The 23,766-nt window shown below is 39.6% G+C and overlaps 1 protein-coding gene across 4 annotated transcripts in view; it reads left to right on the top strand.

Moving 5' to 3' along the window:
* Window positions 1-23,766, top strand: part of LOC126970153 (zinc finger protein rotund) — a 244,507-nt gene that overhangs the window by 16,934 nt on the left and 203,807 nt on the right. For all 4 annotated transcript variants that reach the window (XM_050815919.1, XM_050815920.1, XM_050815921.1 and 1 more), the window contains exon 2: window positions 15,772-16,051. In XM_050815919.1, coding sequence (XP_050671876.1) covers window positions 15,890-16,051 — 162 coding nt within the window. In that variant the 5' untranslated portion in view covers window positions 15,772-15,889. The remainder of the gene's footprint in view (window positions 1-15,771; window positions 16,052-23,766) is intronic.

The following is a 23,766-nucleotide window of genomic DNA, read 5'->3' as shown; positions in this document are numbered from 1 at the left end:
CCCTTCCATTACCTACCTACTGCTTCATGGCAGAAAAAGGCGCCGTTGTGCTACCAATAATCTAGCCGGCATCCTGTGCAAAAGAGCCTCCCACTGGTAAATGCCCTTAGTTGCCTCTTACCCTTGGGCCCCTATTCTTTTAATACCCCGGGGAACCTTTTAATGCACCGGTCAAATTATGTACTCGTATCACGCAAAAACAACTGCATGAGCTTAAAGCAATTTTCGCCGATGTATTTCTATAGGTCTAACTCAAAATATAGTCATTTAACCACAGGAAATTCAATGTTAACTAATTTGTGTCACAAAAACAATCTAACTTCAACTAGATTAATACAAAGTTGACATTTTGTAACGATAAAATAATTAAGAACTGTCCTCGACGTCTCAAGCGAGATATGAATTCCGTTCATATTCAATTACCGACCGCACGTGCGAGAACTGTGTCTGAAATATAAAATGTATTATTAATATATATTTTATAGTAAAAATGTTATTTATTATCTAGTTCGTTAACAGGTGCAATGAGTTAATGCAGTTTTCCAAAGTATGAACCAATATCGCACGAATATAGAGAAATGTGGTTTTTGAAGTGAAAACTTAATTGAAAAGAGCGCAAAAAAAGAATGCTGGGAGAGTTTCTTGCGCCGTTTCTTCTCTCTCAGAGCACCATTTGTTTCCGAAGCGGTAGTAGTATCTTGTAGTTATTAGAAATGACATCAAAAAGAATTCTAAAGGAATCAATTTAGAGAAAATAAATGCGTTTTATGCCTTTATGCCTTTTTATACCTTTTAATTATTTATTTATTTGAATCGCCTACACAATAACTAACTAATTACATAAAATATTGTTTTAAATTAATATAAATCTAAGTATCATTGCACTAACAGGCAATTGCCATATGCAAATATCTATTACATATCTAAAATAACTTTTAAATTTGAACTGTCCAACAAAAAAACTATTACTAAGATATACAATATAATAAGTTTTAATAAAGGAAAGTGAAAATTAAAATTAAATTGTTAAATTAAAAAAAAAAATAACAAAACTTATTTTATTATCGGCAGAACAAAAATATTAAATGCATATTTTTTGTAGAACAGCAAATTATATTCTTGTCTATCAACATATCAATTTCCGAAGTTTATACCGAGAAACAGAGAACTTATCATTAAAAATGTCTTTGCTTAGATCAACTTTATAAAGGCTATTGTAAGTGCAAACAATTCTATTAACGGCCGTTCCCAATATTCAGTCTATCTCTTACTCGAGATAAAAATCTTAAGTATCATTGGCTTTTCTGTCCCAATAAACTTATCAACGGTAACTCACCTTATTCGTACACGCTGTCTGTCAATGGGACGACGTATAAGCTTACCAGCGATATAAAGTTTGTATGGAAATTGCAATTCACGCGTCCCAATATAAGGCGATAAGAATGACTTATCGGGTATATTGGGCCAGCTTCAGATTATTGACAGGTAATTAATGACAGTAGAAGGTAGTAATTTATCTCTATCTGTAGATAGTATATTGGGAACGGCCGTAAGTCAAATTCGAAATCAAATACACTTTTCAAATTCAAACAGGCTTACACTAAGCGCTTTTGAATCATCACTATAAATATTTCTTTTAAATAACTGAATTTACCATAATATGTTCGTACAAAGTTGAGCTCGTGAGAAGATCATATAAGAAACTCAACGGCCACTCTTTTCAATCAAATAGAGCATCTTACAATGGCTGTAACATACATAATAAATTAGTTTGTAAGCTACTGCATCCAATATATGAGCCGTGTTTAAGTAATAACATAATTTAGTTTATTTACAAAAAAGTAAAAAAGAATTTAATTTTATAAATATAAATTATCGTACATTGGATGCATCAACCTTTAGAGCTTGAACTCAATGTAATAAGAGTATGAAAGTGACCTAGGTTAGACTTTGCAGAATTTGTTAAATATGTATCGTATCTGCTGATTCTCGGGAGTCTCATGGGAGCGGATACATTAATTAACGAGAGAATATCGGGGCAGTCAATTCCACCGTAACGCGCATTAAGCATTTATTTGGTGCTTATTGAATCGAGCTCAGCTGTCACGCTCGTTCGCGTAAACACAGGGTTGAGATCATTCAGAGTGGTTAGAACAGTTAAAGTACGTACATCCTTCTGCAACTGAGGTTGTAGTCTGCCAGACACCATCAACCAAATTGAACGTTGCCCGATCGCTAATTGTCATGGCTGTCCTGCTCAGTACCCTATTAAAATGGTTTGAACTATGTATTGATGAGATGCTTCTGGTGTGAATACGTAGAAACACCACTTGGAAGGTGAATTGCGAATGGGAAATTTTCCTCACTCATTTCTTCCATCTTTGTAAGAACTAGTTTATAGTGACCGTTTACCGAGGGAGCTGCGTTTGATGATAAAAGAGTTTGAGGTAAAGATTTGCCTCCTCTCCAGCCTAATCCTCAGACTGCAGAACCACCAGCAAGAAAACTATGCAGTATATGTCCAAGTTAACTAAACAGACAGACTAGATTATTTTGCTGCTGCTTTAAACAGCAATTTGCCTTCAATGTGCCGCTCAACTCTGTCAAGACTGTAAAAAAATAAGGTTGTCTTTGAGACTTATTTGTGCTTAAATGAACCATATGATCGGTTTGTTTTTTTTTATTGTAGATTTAAAATATATTTATTAATTAAAATAAAAGAAAAAATACTTAACTTTTTAAATTTATGAAAAAAATACATGCAGTTAATTAAACTGATTTTTTTTTCGAGAGGAATAAAATACATTTACTAATTGAAGACCCCGAAACGGGGCTCGGGTGACCCCCCCTACCGACTAAAAACCTCCTCTGTGCTGATAGCCCTGACGGCTTTTACAGCGAAGCCGGGCGGGGGCCTTGGAGGCCGAAAATGACTGACGCTGCCATCGTCACGGCACCGCCACCACCTACAAGTGTGGCAAGCCGACCCCAACCTTCGACAGCTGGGTCAAAAGCAACCACGACATCGACCACTACCACGCTCGGGCAAAAAACGCCTCAGCCGGCAAGTAAGAGACTCCCGCCACTAATTTGTGAGAACCTCCCAAACTGCACCACTTCCGTGCACTCAAAGAAAAGTTGGGAAGGGCCCCAAATGCCCGCCCGTTTGGGGAAGGGTACAGATTCACCCCGGCAGATGAAAATGAATATAGAACCATTCAGAGATACCTCACAGTATTGGAGAAAACTGATAGGATGTCTTGGTTCAGCTATTCACTGCCGGCGGAGAAAAGTGCGAAATTCGCAATTAGAGGGCTACACGTGACAACTGAGCTCGAAGAGATTGAAAAGGAGTTGCGCAGGCTCGGCTTCGAGCCAGAATATGTGAGGAATATACGGGCCAGACAAGTGCGTCCGGGCTGTATCTTCTTCGCAATAATGAAGAGGTCGCCAAATCTCACACCCGGCATCTTTGAAATCAAAGAAATACTGTGTATGCTGGGTGTAAAATTCGAAGCCTGGAGATCGAAGAGGGGGCCGGCACAATGCCACAGGTGCCAGATATTTCGCTACTCCTTGCATGGGTGTCACAGGCCACTTGCCTGCGTGCGATGCGGTGGGGAACACACGGCGAAGGAATGCCCCCGCTTACTTTCTGAACCCGGAACCTGTGCGAATTGCGGAGGCCCTCACCCCGCAAACAACTCCCGATGCCCTGTTTTCAAGAAAGAAGTAAGAAACAAGAAAGCAGGGCCAATCGCCAAGACTGGCAAAAAGGCCAAGCAGCCCCAGCCAGCCCAGGAGCTCGCTCGAGCGGTGGAGCAGCCAAAAGAGGCAACAAGCCTAATGGCCCCGGCTAACGAGGCCATACCCAGGCGCCAAGCCCCACCCACGGTTGCTGCGGTCAAAAAAAGAAGAAGGTCAAAAAGAAGAAGCGCCCTAATGATGCCAGATCTGGAACAAGGCCTCCAACCACGGCCACAAAGAAGCCAACGAAGGGCAAGAAGGACCTGATGATCAATGCTTCTATGGAGATATTCCAAACGGTCATCCTTGCCCTTCAAAAAGAAGATGACGATTTGGCTTCAATCATCCTCAGCGGGATGAACAGATTGATGGAGATTGTAACCTCATAAATGGATAACCCGCTGAGAATAATACATTGGAATATCAGAGGAATTCAAAAGAAGCTGCCGTTGCTGAAGAACCTCCTTCGAGACCAGAACGTAGACATCGCCCTCATCAGCGAAACACTGCTGGCGAGGGCTAACACACTTCGGGTCTCAGGCTTCATCACTTACCGCAAGGATGAACACAGTGAGCGCGGTCCTTACAGGGGATTGGTCGTGCTCGTTAGAAGGGGGTTGCTTCACCAACCGCTCCCGATGGTGAATCTGAATAGTATACAAGCCCTCGGTGTTGAGCTCCAGATCAGCGGTCAGGACTTGCGCATCTTTGCCATTTACAGGCCGGCAAACGGAAGGCTCGTTCCCAGTGATGTGCGACAGTTGCTTAACTCCCCGAAAGCAACTCTCGCCGCTGGGGACTGGAACTGCAAGCACCCAGCCTGGAATGCCAGAACGGCCACACCGCGTGCAGAACACATTTTAATGACTCCATCCAACATAGATACGAGGTCCACGGCCCGGAGGTTCCCACCCACTACCCGGACAACCACGAACACCTTCCGGATGAGATTTATTTCACCGTTCTCAAGAACTTGGACTGTCATCTGACTCAGGAAACTCTTATAGATGAGCTTCTGTCAGACCACCTTCCAGTCCTTATTACTTTAAACGCCACCGCAACGCGAGCACCACCAAGACCATCACGCCGGGTTACGAACTGGAAGGTGTTCGCGGAAGAGCGGGCAGCCAGCACTCCATCCCGGAAGGTAGAGACAGCTGCAGACGTTGAAGCCCTCGCCTCTCACGGAGAGAATCCAGCGGTCGCTGGCCACCACCACAAAGGAAACCGAGTCCAGGAAGATGCCAGAGTTGCCTGCAAAACTGCGGCAACTCATCCTCGAGAAACGAGTCCTACGCCGAAGATGGCAGGAGACCAGGTGCCCAACACTAAAAACTCGCTTAAATAGGCTGGGCAGCCTGGTCAAGAAGAAGCTCGAAGAAGATGCCGCCGAGAGCTGGGAAGAAACGATTGGCGAGGCCGCGGACGATGTATCCGTACTTCATTGTCTGTGCCGCCAGATTACCAACTCGGCGCCCCCAGCTCGCCCGCTGCGTCACCCCGACGGAGCCTTCAGATACGCAGTGGTAGAGCGTGCTGACATCTTCGCCGAACATCTTGAACGCCAGTTCCAGCCGAATCCAACTGACGACGCAGCTCACGTGACAGCAGTTGAGAGAGAGGTTGCCGAATATCTCGAACGACCGGTAGCGGCACAAGAAGACGCGGTGTTCTTCTCCCCAACAAAAGTGAGAAGTTCCATCCTTCGTACGAGGCCCAAAAAGGCCCCGGGTGTGGATGGTATTACAAACGCCACCCTGCGTCATCTGCCGCGTCAAACGATCGCGGCGATGACGCGACTCTTCAATGGCATCCAGCGCGCGGGGCACTTTCCAAGTATCTGGAAAGAAGGCCTCGTTATAATGATCCCGAAGCTGGGGAAAGACAGCGCACTAGCACAAAGCTACTGGCCCATAACTCTTCTGGCGACCCAATCGAAGATATTCGAATCTCTCCTGCTGTCACTCCTGAGACCCCACATCGAGCTTAGGGAACAGTTTGGCTTCCGCGCTGAACACAGCACCACGCTGCAGCTGTCCAGGGTACTCCACACCCTCACCGCTTCTCTCAACAAGAGAGAAAAAGCTGTGGCAGTATTCCTGGACATGCAGAAGACGTTCGACCGTGTTTAGCACTCTGGACTCGTGCACAAAATAGCTGCAACGTCGACATCTCCCCGCCTGGTGAAGATAGTCGCCAACTTCCTCGAAAATCGTCGGTTTCGAGAAAGGGTAGATGATGCCATCTCATCGCCCAAAATGATGATCACCGGCGTACCGCAGGGGAGCTGCATGTCACCCCTGCTGTATGCCAAATACACAGATGACATCCCGCTCGAACCGACGGCAACTCTGGCGCTGTATGCAGATGACGCGGCGTACATTACCACGTCACTCAATGTGACGCACGCCGCTGAGAAGATGCAGCGCCAGCTGGACACCCTGCCAGAATGGCTCAAAAAGTGGCGACTATCGGTGAACTTGGGCAAAACCCAGGCGCTCGCGACCGGGAGTGTGCTCACAGGCCAGCATAGGTTGCAGCTAAACGGACAGGGCATTGCGTGGTCCCCGATGGTAAAGTACCTCGGGGTCACCATCGAATAATTGAGCACGTCACGAAGACCATCGCGTTAACAAACGTCGCGATGGCCTTACTTTATCCAGTGCTCTCCTCAAGACTCCCTCTGAAGGTGAAGATCTTAGTGTACAAGACCCACCTACGCAGCCGGAAAAGGATTCAAACCACTCAAACCAAGATTCTCCGTCGCATCACGGGCGCACCATGGTACGTGAGGAACCAGACAATTCAGAGGGACCTAAAAGTCGAGAGCCTGCACGACTTCATTTGTCGTCTCGCCGTCAACATGTTCGCGCGTGCCGACGCGTCCGATCTCCATCACCTGCGAGATCTGGCCCCCTGGTACGCGCGACCACCTGACGGCCGCCGCTACCCGCGCGATCTCGTGTGGGACGAGGAAGAAGAGTGACGTGTTTGCGCCCGTCCCGGCTGATTGCCCTCCTTCTTCTTTGGGGCTGATTGCCAGGGTCCGCGCAAACTGGCGATAACTCACCGGACTTGACACCAGAGCTGAGGGAACAGGCGCTTCCTCAGCTCCTAAGATTACCACAAAGGGGAGCATCCGCTCCCCCGACAAATGACACCATTTAAAGCGAAGAAGAGGACAGCAAGGAGCAATCGCACCCACCCCAATGACCTGCCCGTATCCACGGGCGGCGAGTGAAATCTGCTGCAGGGGACAAGAAGTCCCGATCAGCATTCCCCTACCGCGCCCTCGCAAGCGCGGCGAGAGAAGACCAAGACTAATTTATTACAATGAACCGTTTTACGTAGAATCATCTTTTTTTGGATAGTGATATGTTCTTATCACTTAACTTACAATTAAATCCCTTATACTTAGTTAAAGATATAATATATATTCGTTCTGTAGATACTAGATAATAAAAAAATACTGTTTTATAGGAATTTGTCAATAATATTTCAAAACATCAAGTATTTTTTAGTAAAAAATGCTCCCTGTTGTTATAATGAAATTATTTCACAGCAAAACTGTCAAAGCGTGCGTCACTAAATTCTCTTAATAGAAAATATTATGTCCAAACAAAACAAATATTGAAAATAAAAATAATTATGGGTCCCATATCGAAATAAAAACTTAAAAAAATCCTATCTCTCAAGTTGGACCAAACTGCACTCCATGAAGTGATCCTCATTAATATCCGTTCATTAGTTTAGGAGTCCATCGCGGACAAACAACGTGTCACGTAATTTATATGTATTAAGTACATCTTAATATATATAAATTACATGCCTCAATATACATAAATTCAGAGCGCCATTTGTTTCCGAAGCGGTAGCAGTATTAGAAATGACATCAAAAATAATTCCAAAGGAATCAATTTTGACAAAATAAATGCCTTCTATGACTTTTATATATTTATGTAGAGACAAACAGTATTATAATAATAAATATTAACAAAACTAACACTTAACCAATGAAGTTTCCAAAAGTTATAAAACACTATATAATATATTTTTTTTGCCCAATGCTAATAGTTAATCGTACCCTTGGATGGGTTTTTGCATGATTTCATGAGTTTTTTTTTTTATTTTAAGCGCAGTACTCTATTTTTTTACTCTAAAGTAAAAGTCGCTTCAGTAACTCTTTTTATTAAAATCTATTCTGTTTAGTCACTGAAAAGGATCCGTAGTAATCTGTGGAGACGATTTGGAGATTCGCTGGAACACAGCCATTCAATATTTTAATCGCTCCTTTTCTGGTAAAAGTTATGCAAATTTAATTTATATTTGTCTTAGATTAGACTAATTATGTTTCCATAATATGTTGGCATTTTATCCGATGGAAAACGTGGACTTTTTTTAAATGCGGTCCCGCTCACAATTTAGCGTTTTTCAAAAATCCTGCGTGACACTGAATTGTAAGCCATTGGTATCAAATCCTAAAACAATAATTAAGTTAGACAGACTTATTGTAACACTTCAACACAGTTTTTAACAAAAACCGATCTTAATTGTAAATGGATCTTTTTATTAATTTAACAATTAACGCTTTCACGGCTGATTTCACGGTGTAATTAAAGCGGTCAAGCGCGTGTCGGTTGTCATTTTACGCCTTTGTGAAACATAGCGCAAGGTTATTTCCCAAATCAACTTTAATCTAAATAAAATCAAAGCTGCTCAAATTATCAAGGGTCGAGTGCTCCCTGGACGGCTTGGCGTTGTGTAGTTACGTCACTTCATTCTGTGACCTAGTACTCCAAAGAACTGTTTGACATAATTACTGCCGCCAAATTACACCTTCGCACGACAAGCCACAAGTTAGGATATCATCTCCAATATCTGGATATGTGGAGTTCCTTCTCAGTGCGGTTTTCAAGGAAATTTCCTCCACGTACAACGAAGATACGGAATGAGCTACCTTGAGAGGAGTTTACAGGACGATACGACATGGGTACCTACTTTAAAAAAAAAGAGGGTAAATCTTTCTAAAAGGCCGGCCGATTTCCTCTGGTGCTGCAAGAGAATGTTAGCGGCCAGAGATGATCACTTTGCATCAGTTGACTGGTACGCTCGTTTGTACACCTCTTCCTTTTAAGTTTCCAATACACATACCTATATGAATTATTTTCTTCTTACACATGGCACAATAGATTGAACCGTTGACTCTCACCACGAAGCCCCCGGTTCTATCCTCGCTCGTTTTTGTATTCATTATATGTTAGAGAGTTAGAGTTAGTAAGTGTTTTGTGGGGCGATGTATATGCTTTTACAACAAATCCCAGATCCCAGAAAGTGTTCAAAACAAAAGTATTACGTTTTTGAAAAGAATTGTTATAAAACGTTTGTGTGGTAAAGGTTATTATAACATAAATGACTTTCTTAATTATACCACAGATTGGGAATGGAGTGACCGCCCTTAGGCTATTAAATAATAAGTTTAATTGTACAATATTACTTTGTAAACATATTTATTCGATAAAAAAAAGCCCGCTGAGTTTGTTGCGCCCATTCTTCTCAGGTTTGAGGCATTCATTTTGGAATGGGTGGTAAGTTTGACTAAGGATGTGACATCCTATTTTGAATTAAAATATTTGAATTTGAATTTGTACATTTATCCTCCTCTTCTATTAAAAAAAATATGCTATTTAGTTATTCACATTTTATTCAAAGTTGTGATTGCCATATTTTTGATAACAGAGTCTAAACCATAATACAAGCAAAATATTTCATACGCATATATATAATATTTAAGTAAGTATAGTCGAGGTGATCGTTCCATTTATTGGGTATACTATCCTATTACCAATAAACTAACACTAAACTATAAGTACTTACTTACATAAAAACTAACACTTATCAATTGCTGAACAATTATTTTTTACTTTGAAACATTAAAAAAAATGCATAAGTTATTCCAGAAAAGGAGCGAATAAAATATTGAATGGCTGTGTTCCAGCGAATCTCCAAATCGTCTCCACAGATTACTACAGATCCTTTTCAGTAACTAAACAGGATAGATTATAATAAAAAGAGTTACTGAAGCGACTTTTACTTTAGAGTAAAAAAAAAAAGAGTACTGCGCTAAAAATAAAAAAAAAAACCCATGAAATCATGCAAAAACCCATCCAGGGTACGATTTCCGTTGCAATTAAATCTGCCCAGGCAAAGTCAAGGGCAGCCGCTAGTTTAATAATTAAATCCATTCAATGTTCGAACACGCGTACAGCTCAAGTTAAAGTTAACAAAATAACTTTACAAGTATAGCTATTAAAATTTATTAAATTATAAAATTCTATTCACCGTTCGTACAAATAGTTTTAATTTAATTATGTGTGGATGGGCGGCGCTTGTTGTGGGCGTGACTTGGGGGTGTGGCCTAGCGGTCATTGAACCGGGTACTGCATTATGTTAAATTTACAATTCTATGATAAGCATAATATTGCATTAAGTTAATGTCTGTTGGTCGAAAGATATCAGTAACTGTCTTAAGGAAGGTAAGCTGATTCGAAATCCATTCATTTGTTGTGTACTACCCGGTTATATGCTCTCTGGACCTGACGTCGATGACGTCACATCGTCGCTTGATTACGGTGTGCAAAACAAGCATCACTAGAATATTATTATTAATAAATAAACAACTTTTTTTTTTCAGTATTAAATAATGTTGTGGTGCTGATAACGTTTATTATAATGTTGAAAAATGAATGAAAGAATCTGGGTTAAGTAAAAAAATTTTTATTTTTCTAACACACTTCACCATTGGGAGGCTCCTTTGCACAGGATGCCGGCTAGATTATGGGTACCACAACGGCGCCTATTTCTACCGTGAAGCAGTAATGTGGAAGCATTACTGTGTTTCGGTCTGAAGGGCGCCGTAGCTAGTGAAATTACTGGGCAAAATAGACTTAACATCTTATATCTCAAGCTGACGAGCGCAGTTGTAGTGCCGCTCAGAATTTTTGGGTTTTTCAACAATCCTGCGCGGCACTGCATTGAAATGGGCAGGGCGTATCAATTACCATCAGCTGAACGTCCTGCTCGTCTCGTCCCTTATTTTTATAAAAAAATAGCAGCACTATTAAAAGACACAGAACAACATAAACTACAGAACTATTAACAACAAAAGTCAAACTGTAACAATGAAAGCTTCAAAAATAAAGCATGAAATTATCAAAAAAGGAAATAACGGTAATGAAACTGCAAACCGTACTGACACAACAAGACATGCGAGAGGGGGTGGAAGGGTAACGGAAGGGGGCTTGACGTTCCAGTGAGGTCTAGAGATAATGTGGCCATGTAGTAGTCTCAACAACTCTATTCGTTATGTGAAATATATTTTAGTATTCCGTACGGTTAAAATAAAAAAATCTGTCAGTGAGTCTCACGCACAAACGGTTCCGTACCATCGTACAGGAAACATCATATTAGGATGAATCTTTTATTACAAAGCCTCAATTTCTTTTTTCGTTCATCAAGCGCATTTTTAAACACAGAGTGCGTGTGAATATGCAGGTGGCGTTGCACCAAAATAGCACCACTCCATCTCCTCCCGTGGGGGTCTTAGGAGGCGACTAAGGGATACATTGAAGGATGGGCAGCAGCATCCTTCCGAGGTGCACCAACATCTACTGGGATCGGGTCGGCGATCGCAGTAAGACACTGTAAGACCCCGGCCCTCAGTCCCCGACGGCCTCGCTCGTGGTGGCCACGGAGCAGCCACATAAGCGACGGAGCAGGGGGTGCTAAGAATGCCCGGGTTGGGCAACGCTACCACCAACGAATACCCTTGCAACATATCATGGCAAGACACTGCGGACCGACGAGAAGTTGGAGGAACTAGAGGAAGTTTTGAGCAGACTACAATGGGATGTCGTAAGGTTGTCTGAGGTCCGAAGGTAAGGTGAGGATTCGATAGTCCTAAACTCCGGACACCTCCTCTACTTCCGGGAGGGTGACCAACTGTCCTAGGGTGGTGTCGGGTTGCTCGTGCATAAGTCTCTCGTCAGCAACGTAACTGAGGTGGGGAGCGTGTCGAATAGGGTAGCGTCCTTAATACTCCGAATTACTACTATTATTCGCTGAAGGTCATTCAGCTTTACGCTCTGACTTCGACACACTCACACGAGGAGGTGAAGGCTATGTATGAGGACATCTAAACAGTCATTCAAACTCCTAAGACCCACATGTCATGGGAGACTTCAACGCAACACTGGGCAAACGTAGCAGCGATGAATTGAGAGTGGGGCAATTTGGTTATAGAAATCGGAACGTTTGAGGCCAGATGCTGGCTGACTTCATGGATAAACAGGTTTTCTTTAAGATAAACTCTTTCTTCATGAAGCCTGAACAATGCAAATGGACTTGAATCAGCCCCGATGGTGCCACCAAAAAAGAGATTGACTTCATTATGTCGACCAAAAGACATATATTAAATGATGTCTCTGATCAAGTTAGTGAAATTGGGAGTGATCACCGCATTGTAAGAGGCACATTGAATATCAATTCAAAACTGGAGTGGTCTCGACTGGTAAAGTCTACTACGCTCTGACCTGTACCCATGCAGATCCGAGACCCAGAAAACTTTTAATCCGAATTGCATAACAGCTTCTAATGCCTCGGTGACTGCGTTGACGTGGATGAGTATAATAAAAATATTCAAACGGCAGGGTCTAAGTTCTTGAAGACCAGCAGTTCAAAAGAACCATAAAAATCTCAGCCTCTACCCTCAAATTGATCGATGTAAGGCGCCAAATGGCCCTTCAGTCCCCGGACCATGCATCCCGGTATAGGCAGCTAAATAGATAGATCTCCAAGTCATTGACTCGCAATATACGTCGCCATAACACAGATTGTGTGAAGGCGGCCATAGAGCGTAACAAAGGCTTCAAAATATTGACACGTGATTTCTCAATTGAGCAGAGCCAACTGACGAAGCTAAACTTGAACCCGAATTTTTGAGGGCGGGCGAAAAGTTCTATGGGCAGTAGGGCATACACGACTGCACGGGCACTTGTTATCAACAAGGTTTAAGACCCAAGAGGCAAATTAACCCGACACTATACCTACGATATCCCAGACGTCAGCCTCTAGGATATTAGTATGGCTCTAACAGCTTAAAGGTGCCGGGTGATGATGGAATTATAGCCGAGCTTCTGAGAGCTCCTTTTTTTTGGAATAGGAGGACAAACGAGCGTACGGGTCACCTGGTGTTAAGTGATCACCGCCTATTCTCTTGGAATCACAGAAACATTGCCGGCCTTTAAGGAAGGTGTATGCACTGTTTTTGGAGGTACCCATGTCGTATCGTCCCGGAAACACCGCACAAGGAAGCTCATTCCACAGTTTTGTAGTACGTGGAAGAAAGCTCCTTCAAACCGCATTGTGGAGTACCGCCACACATCCAGATGTTGGGGGTGATATCTTTACTTGTGGTGTATCGTGCGAAGGTGTAATTCAGCGGCAGGAATCAGGTTAAACAGCTCTTCCGAACACCTTCCCCGTGATGAATGCCGTAGAAGATGCACAATGAAGCGACGTCTCTACGCAACGCCAAGTGATTCAGCCGTTCACAGAGCACTAGGTCCCCGACAATTTGAGTTGCTCTGCGTTGCACGCGTTCAAATGGATCGAGCTGATACAGGGGTGGGCCAGACCAGAGATGACAGCAATACTCTATGTGTGGGCGGACCTGCGCTTTGTAGAGCGCTAGAATGTAGGCTGACTTAAAGTATTGCCGTGCTCTATTAATGACGCCCAGGTCCTGTTCTTTAGATTCTCCAGAAACTATTCCATTCTGTGATCCTCGAGGGCAAAACTCTGCTAGCATGGCGCTATCGAGCGATAAAAAGCTTTTGAAGAACTTTAGACCCGTATCTCTTCTGAGCCATGTATATTAGCTGTTTTCTAGAGTTATCACGAATCGTCTTGTGCGCATGTTCAAATATTTCCAGCCTCCCGAACAATCCGGATCCCAAAAAGGCTTTACCTAACTTTACTTTTACTTTAACACTATTCTGTGCATTTGTGGACTATGAGAATGCCTTTAATTCATCATTCTGGGCGCTGCTTCAGTCTCTTTAGAGGTGCCACATTGATTATCGATATATCGATATTCGGCTGCAGCGGGGAGTCAGACAAGTCGATGTCATTGGCAGATTTCTTTACTCTTCTGGACTGGAACGGACTGGGCATCAATATCAACGACGAATACATAATTCAGCTTCGATTCGGAGACGATATCGTAATCATGGCAGAGACCATGGAAGAATTAAGCCATATGCTCAACGACCTTAATAAAGCCTCTCAAGAAGGTCTCAAAATTAACATGGACAAGACGAAGATCATGTCTAATGTCCATGGTGCACCTGCTCCCGTAACAGTTGGGAACTGTACTCTCGAAATTGTTGACGAGTACGTCTACTTTCGTCAAATAATCCAGTTGGGCAGGTCCAATTTCGCGAAAGAGGTCACTCATCGAATCCAACTGGGATGGGCAACGTTCGGGAACAAGTATCACAACAAAAATTTATTACATCATAATTTTTACTATATGAATAAGTAAAGCATAATACAGGCATTTTTGTTTCTTTTTCGATTAATAGGCTGATATAAATATTATTTTGTGAAAAACAGTTTCACTCGCATCGTGGTTTAAGAAAACCTTTTTTATTTGTTCCATAAAGATTTTTTTCATTTGTTTCACCAAACTTTTTTTTATTTGTTTCACAAAACTTCCTTTATTTCAATTTGCGTGTCAGCCATTTTGGATCTCAATTGTTTTTCAGCTGGTAACAGTAACTCAGTATCAGAATTGCATATGTCTCACTATTGCAGTTATATTTATACACATTCGATACAGTCTATTGACAGACGACGGACGGACTGAAGAGTCTCATCTTATCTGGACGGATAGGGTTCCCATTTAGGTACGGAGGCCTATAGAATCTCTATTGATATCACAGATACAGAATATACAAGCATATACGGTATAGACCACCTGAGAGTAGGGTTGCCAAAATTTATATTTGTCTTTAAACAATTCGATACGTGTTTCAAATATTAGCGGAATTAACACTAAAGAAAACTCAAATCATTTGTATAATTATGGATTTCCGCAAAGTAATGCCTACATCAATAAATTTTCTAAAATAGAGTATTGTACTCTCTTATAGGCGTACTCTATATGTTTCTAGATTAACACTAGTAGATTATGTAAATATTATACTCTTTTTTTCACAATTCTTTTAAAAACCATACTCTGAGGAGCCCGAAAACGTTTGACTAATTTTGATTTGATAATGTGTGCATGTACTAGGGGTAAACTATCTTAGGTGATATTAACTAAAACAATATTAATTATTAACAAAAACTCAATTCATTGTTAAATATATCATGATGTTGGTGTTCCCTATAAAAAAAATAATACTCACACACACACACACACACACATTATATATTATATATATGACTATATTGTGATTGTCATTGAATCGCCACACTAGGCCACACGGAGACTGTATCGTGGGATCAATTAGAGGTATGATCAACAGTAAACCATTATCTTGGTGTCATCATTGGCATTACTATGACAAATTTTGGTGATACTTTACTGTAAAATAATAATTTAATTAAATAACTACAAATTTATCGATACTGAATTTAAAAGACAGTATGATAATTTCTAAATTAACAACATGTGTGTGTATGTGTGTGTGTGTGAGTGTGTGTGTGTGTGTGTGTGTGTGTGTGTGTTTGTTATACATGTAGGTAGGACAAATTAAATACAAGGGATCAAAATATTTTCAGTTTTTTCGTAATCAAATTCTCCTAGGTATTTACTGATTCTCTTTTTTTAAAGGCAGGCAGGCACTTTAGCCTGATAAAAGGATTATTCTGGATACACATTTTACTGAAGTATTAAATATCATTTAGTTTTTGTAATACTCATAATATTAGCGTGTTTATAATTCCTTTTTTCCCTTACAGATGCAGAAACAAATAATGAAACACACAAAAATACATACACAGTGATTGTGAAGTGAGGTGATAGAAAAATGTTAGTGGTGAGGACTTAGTTCTAGTTGTGTTCCCAGAAGATGCATTTATGAGTGACTGTTGCGATAACTACGGCATGTATACCACGTGGTACAGCCGCGGGGATGGGGGCATGCACCACCAGATGTACCACGCGCCGCCGATGATCAAGACTGAAGCTGGGGTTAACAGCGATTGTATGATGGCTGTGGACTACGCTCCGCCAATTAAGGTAGGATTTACGTTTTAATAAGGATCGATTGAGCGATTGATAATGCAGGGCAAGGTGGAGGGTAAAAGAGCGAGAGGAAGCTCATCCACGCGATGGACGGACCTTATCAAAACAGTGACCCAGACACCTGTTGTGGAGTGCTCCCGCAATGCTGCAAACCGTCAAAAGTGGAGGAGCATCGCGAGGGAGGCAGTGCGACCCATAACTGTGGAGACCAACGGCGACTAATATTGCGTCATCTTGGCAACCACGACCACTCTGACAAGAGTGAACGATTGAGAAGAAGACTTCCATAAATGGGCTAAAATCTGTTACTTCTCTATTCACCTAAAACAAATCCTATGGTCTTTGGTCTCGTTGCATGTGTTTATAGCACCGATTTCAATAGAGTATTTGTTACATGTGTTAAAGCATTAAATACCTTAATTTTCTCTCATCTAATCTAATGAAAACTTTTACCATGTGTGATGTAAATAAGGAATTTTAAATTATTAACTCTATAATTAAGGTAGGATTTGATTTTTAATGTATATCACTTCTACAAATCCGTTAGATTATTATCTTAACTAACCCAAAACAAATCTTATAACAATATTTACAATGATAGGATGATTGTTGGATAGCTAGGCTGATCCGTTGACCGAAATAGATCCGTTAGATTAATATCTTAATTAACCCAAAACAAATATTATAACAATATTTACAATGATAGGATGATTGTTGAATAGCTAGGCTGATCCGTTGACCGAAATAGTTGCCACATTCTCCGCGCCTTTGGGCCCCACGGGCTAAGTGTCTCGACACCAAACGGCACAAAAATTTCTGACCGAGACTAACATGTTGACCACGTTCGCTGTCTTCTGCAGTTGAAGCATCAGCTACAGCACCAACTGACATAACTTGGACATGAGAAGGATCCAGGGTTCCGACGCAAGTTGAGTCCCACACCAGCGCCCTTCCCCATGCCCCATTGCTCATTTATTTTGGAAATTAACACTTTGCTCTAGGCAACTCGGTTTAGAGTAGGTTTCATTTATATGAAGTAAATCCATTTTACATTTTTATAATAAAAATTATTTTGGTGATTATTTAAATTGTTCCCAAAACAAAATTGTAACAGTAAAAACCAATAATATAATATTTACTCATCCAATAGTTATAGGAAATGCGTTTAATAGGATTGTATTCATTATACCTATTGTTTTAGAAATACTCAATGATAATACGAAACTCGTCGCTTCTCAGGACATCAGAAAATAAAGTAGTTTCACAATAACTAGAAGCCTAAAAAATAGTTAATCCGAGGGATGTAAATCATTTTCTTCTCGTGTTTTACCAGAACAACTTTGTCCCCACTGTCAAATCACTTTACAAAGAGGTTTGGTCAAATAAATTGGTTCTATCATAAGCATTTGAGAACATAATGCACAACGAGAAAGTAAAAAAAAACAATGTAATTTTCAAAGAACATTTTGGTTTCAATGAACTCTGGCGAGTAGAAGAACTTCTACAACTCTGGCGTCGTATACATTAATAAAATTTGTTTTATGCAAATAAAGAATTTTCAATTATGAATTCTACAATTTATATACAAATAAAAAATGTGTACATAAAATCTTTACGCGCTATAGATATATTTTTTTTTATTAATTACCTATTTTTTTTTCATAAACGCTTATTACCCCATATTTAGAGCTGCATTGGTATTTCTTTTAGCTAGAAAAATAATTTTACTCATAAGTATATAATATGTGCCAAGTGAAATATCTATTTTAATTAGAATGAATCTAAGAAATTTGAGATTAAAAGTCAAGCCATTATGCAGTTCTTCATTTTTATTTATTGATGAAATAGTAGTGTTTCATTGTCATTGGCCAATTTCTATATTCTTTGAAATAAATCGCCGATTTATTAAAAGCCTATATGGCGAGATAAGCCTGATTTTAGAATTGAATGTATATTGAATGTTAAATGTTAAAATGTTGTTTGATGCTTAATTTGGTCGGCAACGCTGTTTTTTGGGCCGCAGTGATCATATTTCTACCTGTCATCATGTTCTTCTCCTCCATAAAAAAAAAACATACACACAATAGGAAAATAAAGTCTCAAAATAGCATCAATTTCTTCAATAACCTCAGCATCCTAAAATAAAACAAATCGCAAAGGATATGGAAGTAACCACAACGCTTATTTCACAATATTACCAGTGCCATAAACAAGGTAAAAAACAGTACCTAATAGCTCCCTAGAGGCATCCCGCATCCTTCAACGACCATAACGTCCCACCATAACCAAATAAGGCCTATGCTAAATACCACAAGTCTTTCACACGTGATTCCTTGCAGATAGCTTCTTTATCGAGGAAGATGGTTTTTGCGATAAAATATTTTTGTGCAAAGTAAGGTTAATTTATTGCAAATAATTGATTTAATTTGACTTACGAAAGTCTTAACAAATTCAGACTTACTTTCTCATATATATTTTGAAAAGTTACCATAAATTATTTGTATATGCACCAAGTACCAACTAATAATTATGAAAAAGGTTAAAACTTTTTCAATTCAAATTATCGAAGTACCTATTTTTAATTTTAATTATTTATAATTTAATTAATTAATTTCAATTAGCTGAGTACTTTTTAAATTAGTCGCTTCTATTTGGTATAATATTTTAAAATTGTTTTTTTTTTATGTAAATAAGGGACAAGACTAGCAGGACGTTCAGCTGATGGTAATTGATACGCCCTGCCTATTACAATGCAGTGCCGCTCAGGGTTCTTGAAAATCCCCAAAAATTCTGAATGGCACTACAACTGCGCTCGTCACCTTGAGACATAAGATGTAAAGTCTCATTTGCCCAGTAATTTTACTAGCTACGGCGCCCTTCAGACCAGAACACAGTATTTATATGTAGCCGGCATCCTGTGCAAAGGTGCCTCCCACTGTTATATAATATAACAAGTCGCATTGTTTGAATACTTTGAGCATTGTATTTGGTGGCTTTGTCAATTATGCCTCACATTAAGGCGGGAAGGTATCTCTCTCTTTTTTGGGTCGCTCCCTCATGAGTGAGTATCGTGGTCATCGTCGCAAGAGGATGCTGGTGCAGTGTTACTCCTTATGATCTTATTTATTAACACAGCTTTACTCACGTTTTATCGGTGTGGATACTTACTAGTTTCGGAACATTCGGAAGTCCCTAATCAGGGTGAGTGTAGTGGGTTCGCGATAACGTCACGTCTCAAACAGCGGTCTTGTACTTGTTGTGCGTGGCTGTACATGTTCACCAGTGGTGATGACGAGCACGGTATCACTGACACTATGTCACTATTGGTGTCCACGGATGCACAAAATGTACTCACAATGTCCACTACGTGATCATCGGCACTATGGGTCTTAATGTATGAACAAAATATATTTTTCGTCTAAAAACTTATAAATTTTAAAGAGGTACAAAATTAATGTAATCGTGGTTTTATCTAACGTAATGTAAAAACTTAAAAACATGCATATGTTAAATATGGAGACGAGGAAAATTAAATAAAACCTGAATGAAATCTTATTGGTGATGAAAAAAATATTTGTAAATTTTCTTACCCACGCGCACCAATTATATATTACCACGCAAGAAAAGACCCAGACAAAAAGCTAGCCTATAAATATCAATTATAATTTGTAGACCCGATCGGAGTAAAAATAACATCAATAATTGCAGTACTCAACAAAATCCAAGATGGCTGCAAAAAGTCGTTAATACCGGCGTATTATAGAATCCTCGCTTACTGTGGTGTAAATAGCTTGGCGTGGCTAGTTGGAATATTCTAGATGGATAAGTAATAGTTCTTGGAATACACACGTCGCGCAATATATCCGTTATCTCAAGTTAACAGGAGAGGAAATTGTGAATTGCTTATTATGCTTGTACTAAATTAATGAAATGTTATTATAAATACGATGAACATTGAACTATTACTTTGCCTCGGTATACATCCTTTGCGTAGTAATCTTTTTCTTAAATAATGAGTTACTTTTGTTACGAGGAAGATTCTACTGTGACGCCATTGACGATCTTAAAACACATTCTACTGGGGGGTGAGAAAATTGTTAGGCTAAGAATAGGGTCTATGCTTGAAGAAAAGTACATAGCTCACCTCAACTCTCTGAGGATACTACTTCTCTTAGAAATGATAAATCTCTAAGATGTGTCTTAAGCCTCCGACAAAACAAAGCAAATGCAACCAGACCTTTATTAACAGCCATGTTTCCACACCTTCAAAGGAATTATAGCTGAGGACATGCGCTCAGGCTAGCAGGGTACACAATACATCCTCAGGTATAGATGTTTCAAACCTATAAGAAAAACGTTAGGAGGCGGCGCTCGCAACATGCCAATCTATATTGGCACAGACCTTCGCAAATCAGCTATGAAAAATGATTTTACTGAATAAACGTCTATAAACACACACTTCAGATGTATGAAAGTAGATTTACTACTCAAATGAACAGAACCAAACTGGGTTCATAACTTGGGATTTCAAAAATTATATCGTTAAGAAAAGAGCAGGTCAGGATAAATTGGAAAATATTACTTTCAAAACAAACACCAAAATTTCCTCGCATTTTTATTGGTTGTTTTGTTCCCATTTTCATTTGTTTTTATTTATTTCCTTGTCTCTTCAGCCTGGTAAACTGGTGGCTATTCTTTCCGATCAAAAACATCGCGAGATCGTTTACTTGGGTTGCAAGTTTGTCCTGTTTTTTTAGGCTGTTTTGGGCTATTTCTTTCAAGACAATTTAAAATGCCGAGGTGATGTTTATTTATTTCTACTACACTGCGGTATCCTGAATATGGTTCTCAATGCTTGGTTCTGAAATCTGTCTAGTATTTCGATGTTACTATTTCTGACACTCCGTATGTCAATTTGTCTGTCTGTATACCGTATGTCAATAATATTGTTTTGAGTATTGTTTTGTAAATAAGCAATTTATTGTTGTCATTTGCGAGTGAGGTCCAATTAGCCAATTAAGATGAGTATCCATCAAGCTGTTTTATTTTAGTCCAAATGTGTTTTTGCCATGTCATTCTTCTGTCTAAGTGCATTCCTAAATACTTTGCATTGTCTTCTTGTGGTAACATCTTATTGTTTAATTTAACGGGGGGCAAGTTTCTCCCCTGAGGGTGAATGCTATGAGAGCTGATTTAGTTTCGTTTACTTTATTATTCTCCATCTCTTAAACCACCGTTCTATTTCGTGTAGGTTTACTTGCAGATTATATGAAGCAGTTTCTGGATTGGTGTGTATTTTCGGTTCATTGTCAATTTCATGGGTGTTTACTATGAAATCTCAAAGTATTACTATGAAAGCGAATTTTTTAGTTTCATTTTATAAAGAACATATAAAGTTGATTATAAAACCTGAAGTACTATTAAATAAAACCAAATGTTTTCATTGAAAATACCCATTTATTCTAGAATAATACTACTTACTATTTTTCAACTTTTTTTCGAAAGGAAGGTCTGTGTAAAATAAAATAATAACATAAATCAAATAATTTGCACTTATTATAATAGATTGTTTCAATAGCTTTCAAAAAATGCACTGAAATCACTCTAACCATAAGCATTCTTTTGCTAGACGTAAAATAATACACTCACGCGCACGCAGAAATCGCCCAGTTTTCCAAGGATTATTTAAGACTTAAGGTGTCCGGAACGCGTCTGATAACCCATCATGAAGATAGCCTGCAATGCTTGGTTCGAAAGACCGCCTAAACGATACCAATTTCATTTTCGTTTTAAAAGTAACATTACAATTCTATCGCAACGAAATCATTAAACAACTATTGTTGGTAAATCTTTTCAAATATTTTGCAAGAACATGATTTCGTTTCTCTATTTAAAATAAAATAAAATGTAGATACATTTAAAGCCAGTGATACAACTACATTTACAAACTTACCTTTGTTAAGCTACATCGCTCGTAGAATATAGTTTTCAATAAACTAAGCATTTAGTTTTCTAAAAATAATAAATGAGTGAAACAAAATATTTTAAGAGAGTAATTTAAGCGACGAGCAGATGTCCCCGACTTTGCCAGCGCATATTTTTTTTATGAAAATAAGCGACGAGACGAGCAGGACATTCAGCTGATAGTAATTGATACGCCCTGCCCATTACAATGCAGTTCCACTCAGGATTCTTGAAAATCTCAAAAATTTTGAGCGGCACTACAATTGCGCTCGTCACCTTGAGACATAAGATGTTAAGTCTCATTTACCCATAAATTTCACTAGCTACGGCGCCCTTCAGACCGAAACACAGTAGTGTTTATACATTACTGATTTACGGCAGAAATAGGCGCCGTTGTGGTACCCATAATCTAGCCGGCATCCTGTGCAAAGGAGCCTCCCACTGGTAAATATAATATAATATATTATATTTCGCATATTTCGTTTACATGGAATTCTGACAATGGGTTGGAAACCTAAATCTGCTAAAACTTGGAAAGTTCTCCCTTAAAGATAGCTTAGACTTAAATATTTCATTATCTCATATTAACTCCAGTAGGTACTTACTCTAGGTCTCATATCTATTCTCCTATCAATCTCATATCTCATATTCGCAGCACTGAAGGAGTAAAGTAAATAAGTAATAGTTAACCCCTTAACTATATTTATTTCTACCGAGTTTTATTAAACAAGGCTTAATCTCCTCCATTCCTTGACCTTCTCAAGAGACGCAAAGATAGAAGATACAAGTTTCCACGTTATCAACGATTTCCTGAGAGCTTGTATGGCCAATGGAAAGTGCATCACCGTCATATAACTTAATTTTGGGAAAGTGCAAAATATCATTTCTATGCAGAAGAAATTGTGTGAAGAAAGCGCTAGTGATAAGTGTACAGTCTTTTGAAATACCAGAAACTAAATAACGATGCTATCAAATAAAATAGCATCACCCTTTTGTATCCTAACTTAGAAGCTACTGCGGAACTATTCAATCATCCGAAATATCTCAACCACAAAAAGCCAAGTGCAACCAAGTTACACCAAATGAATGAAAACCTCAGTGAATGAATGGGACAGTGTCATTCACCGTTCACTCAAAATCAACAGTTAACGAGATGATTCACGTAAGCACGTTTTTGTGACCGCAAGCCGGCGGCGCGGGCGCATGGATAGGAAACGAATCAGATCTATGAAAAACTAGATGGAGCCGGTGCCGGTGCGCGGCGAATCGGGTGCGGCCGTGCGTGCAGAACACAGATATAAATGTTATAGATTTGTCTACTTAAATCTTTATAGTCATAAACGTATTTGAATTGTTACCGGTTTTAAGCAGTGCTATTCATATTCATATTATAGTCTTGATGAGGGCGTGGCAGCAACTATTCAAACATCAATTCTTTTTACAGCTTAAAATTTTTCTCCACGAAATTTTTAAGAATATAGCCTGTACATGTACTCACACATACCTTAAACTGCGTATTTTTTTGGAAATCGGCAAAAACTTAAACTTGAAGCTCATAAAATTAAGCGATTCCTGTAATCGCGAGAGAAATGCTGTATCAAGAGATAAAATTTTAAATAAATATCTATGTTTTTCGAATTACATTAGTTTAGTGGTAGTAATTGTTAATTGTTAATTGTTAGAATAATCTGAAGATTCTAGAATATATCACTTATTGATCTGAGGTGAATTAGCTTTAAAATAAT

This window comes from Leptidea sinapis, chromosome 20 (assembly GCF_905404315.1).
Source record: "Leptidea sinapis chromosome 20, ilLepSina1.1, whole genome shotgun sequence".
Lineage (NCBI taxonomy): Eukaryota > Metazoa > Arthropoda > Insecta > Lepidoptera > Pieridae > Leptidea > Leptidea sinapis.
This window is presented reverse-complemented; position numbering and strand designations above follow the sequence as displayed.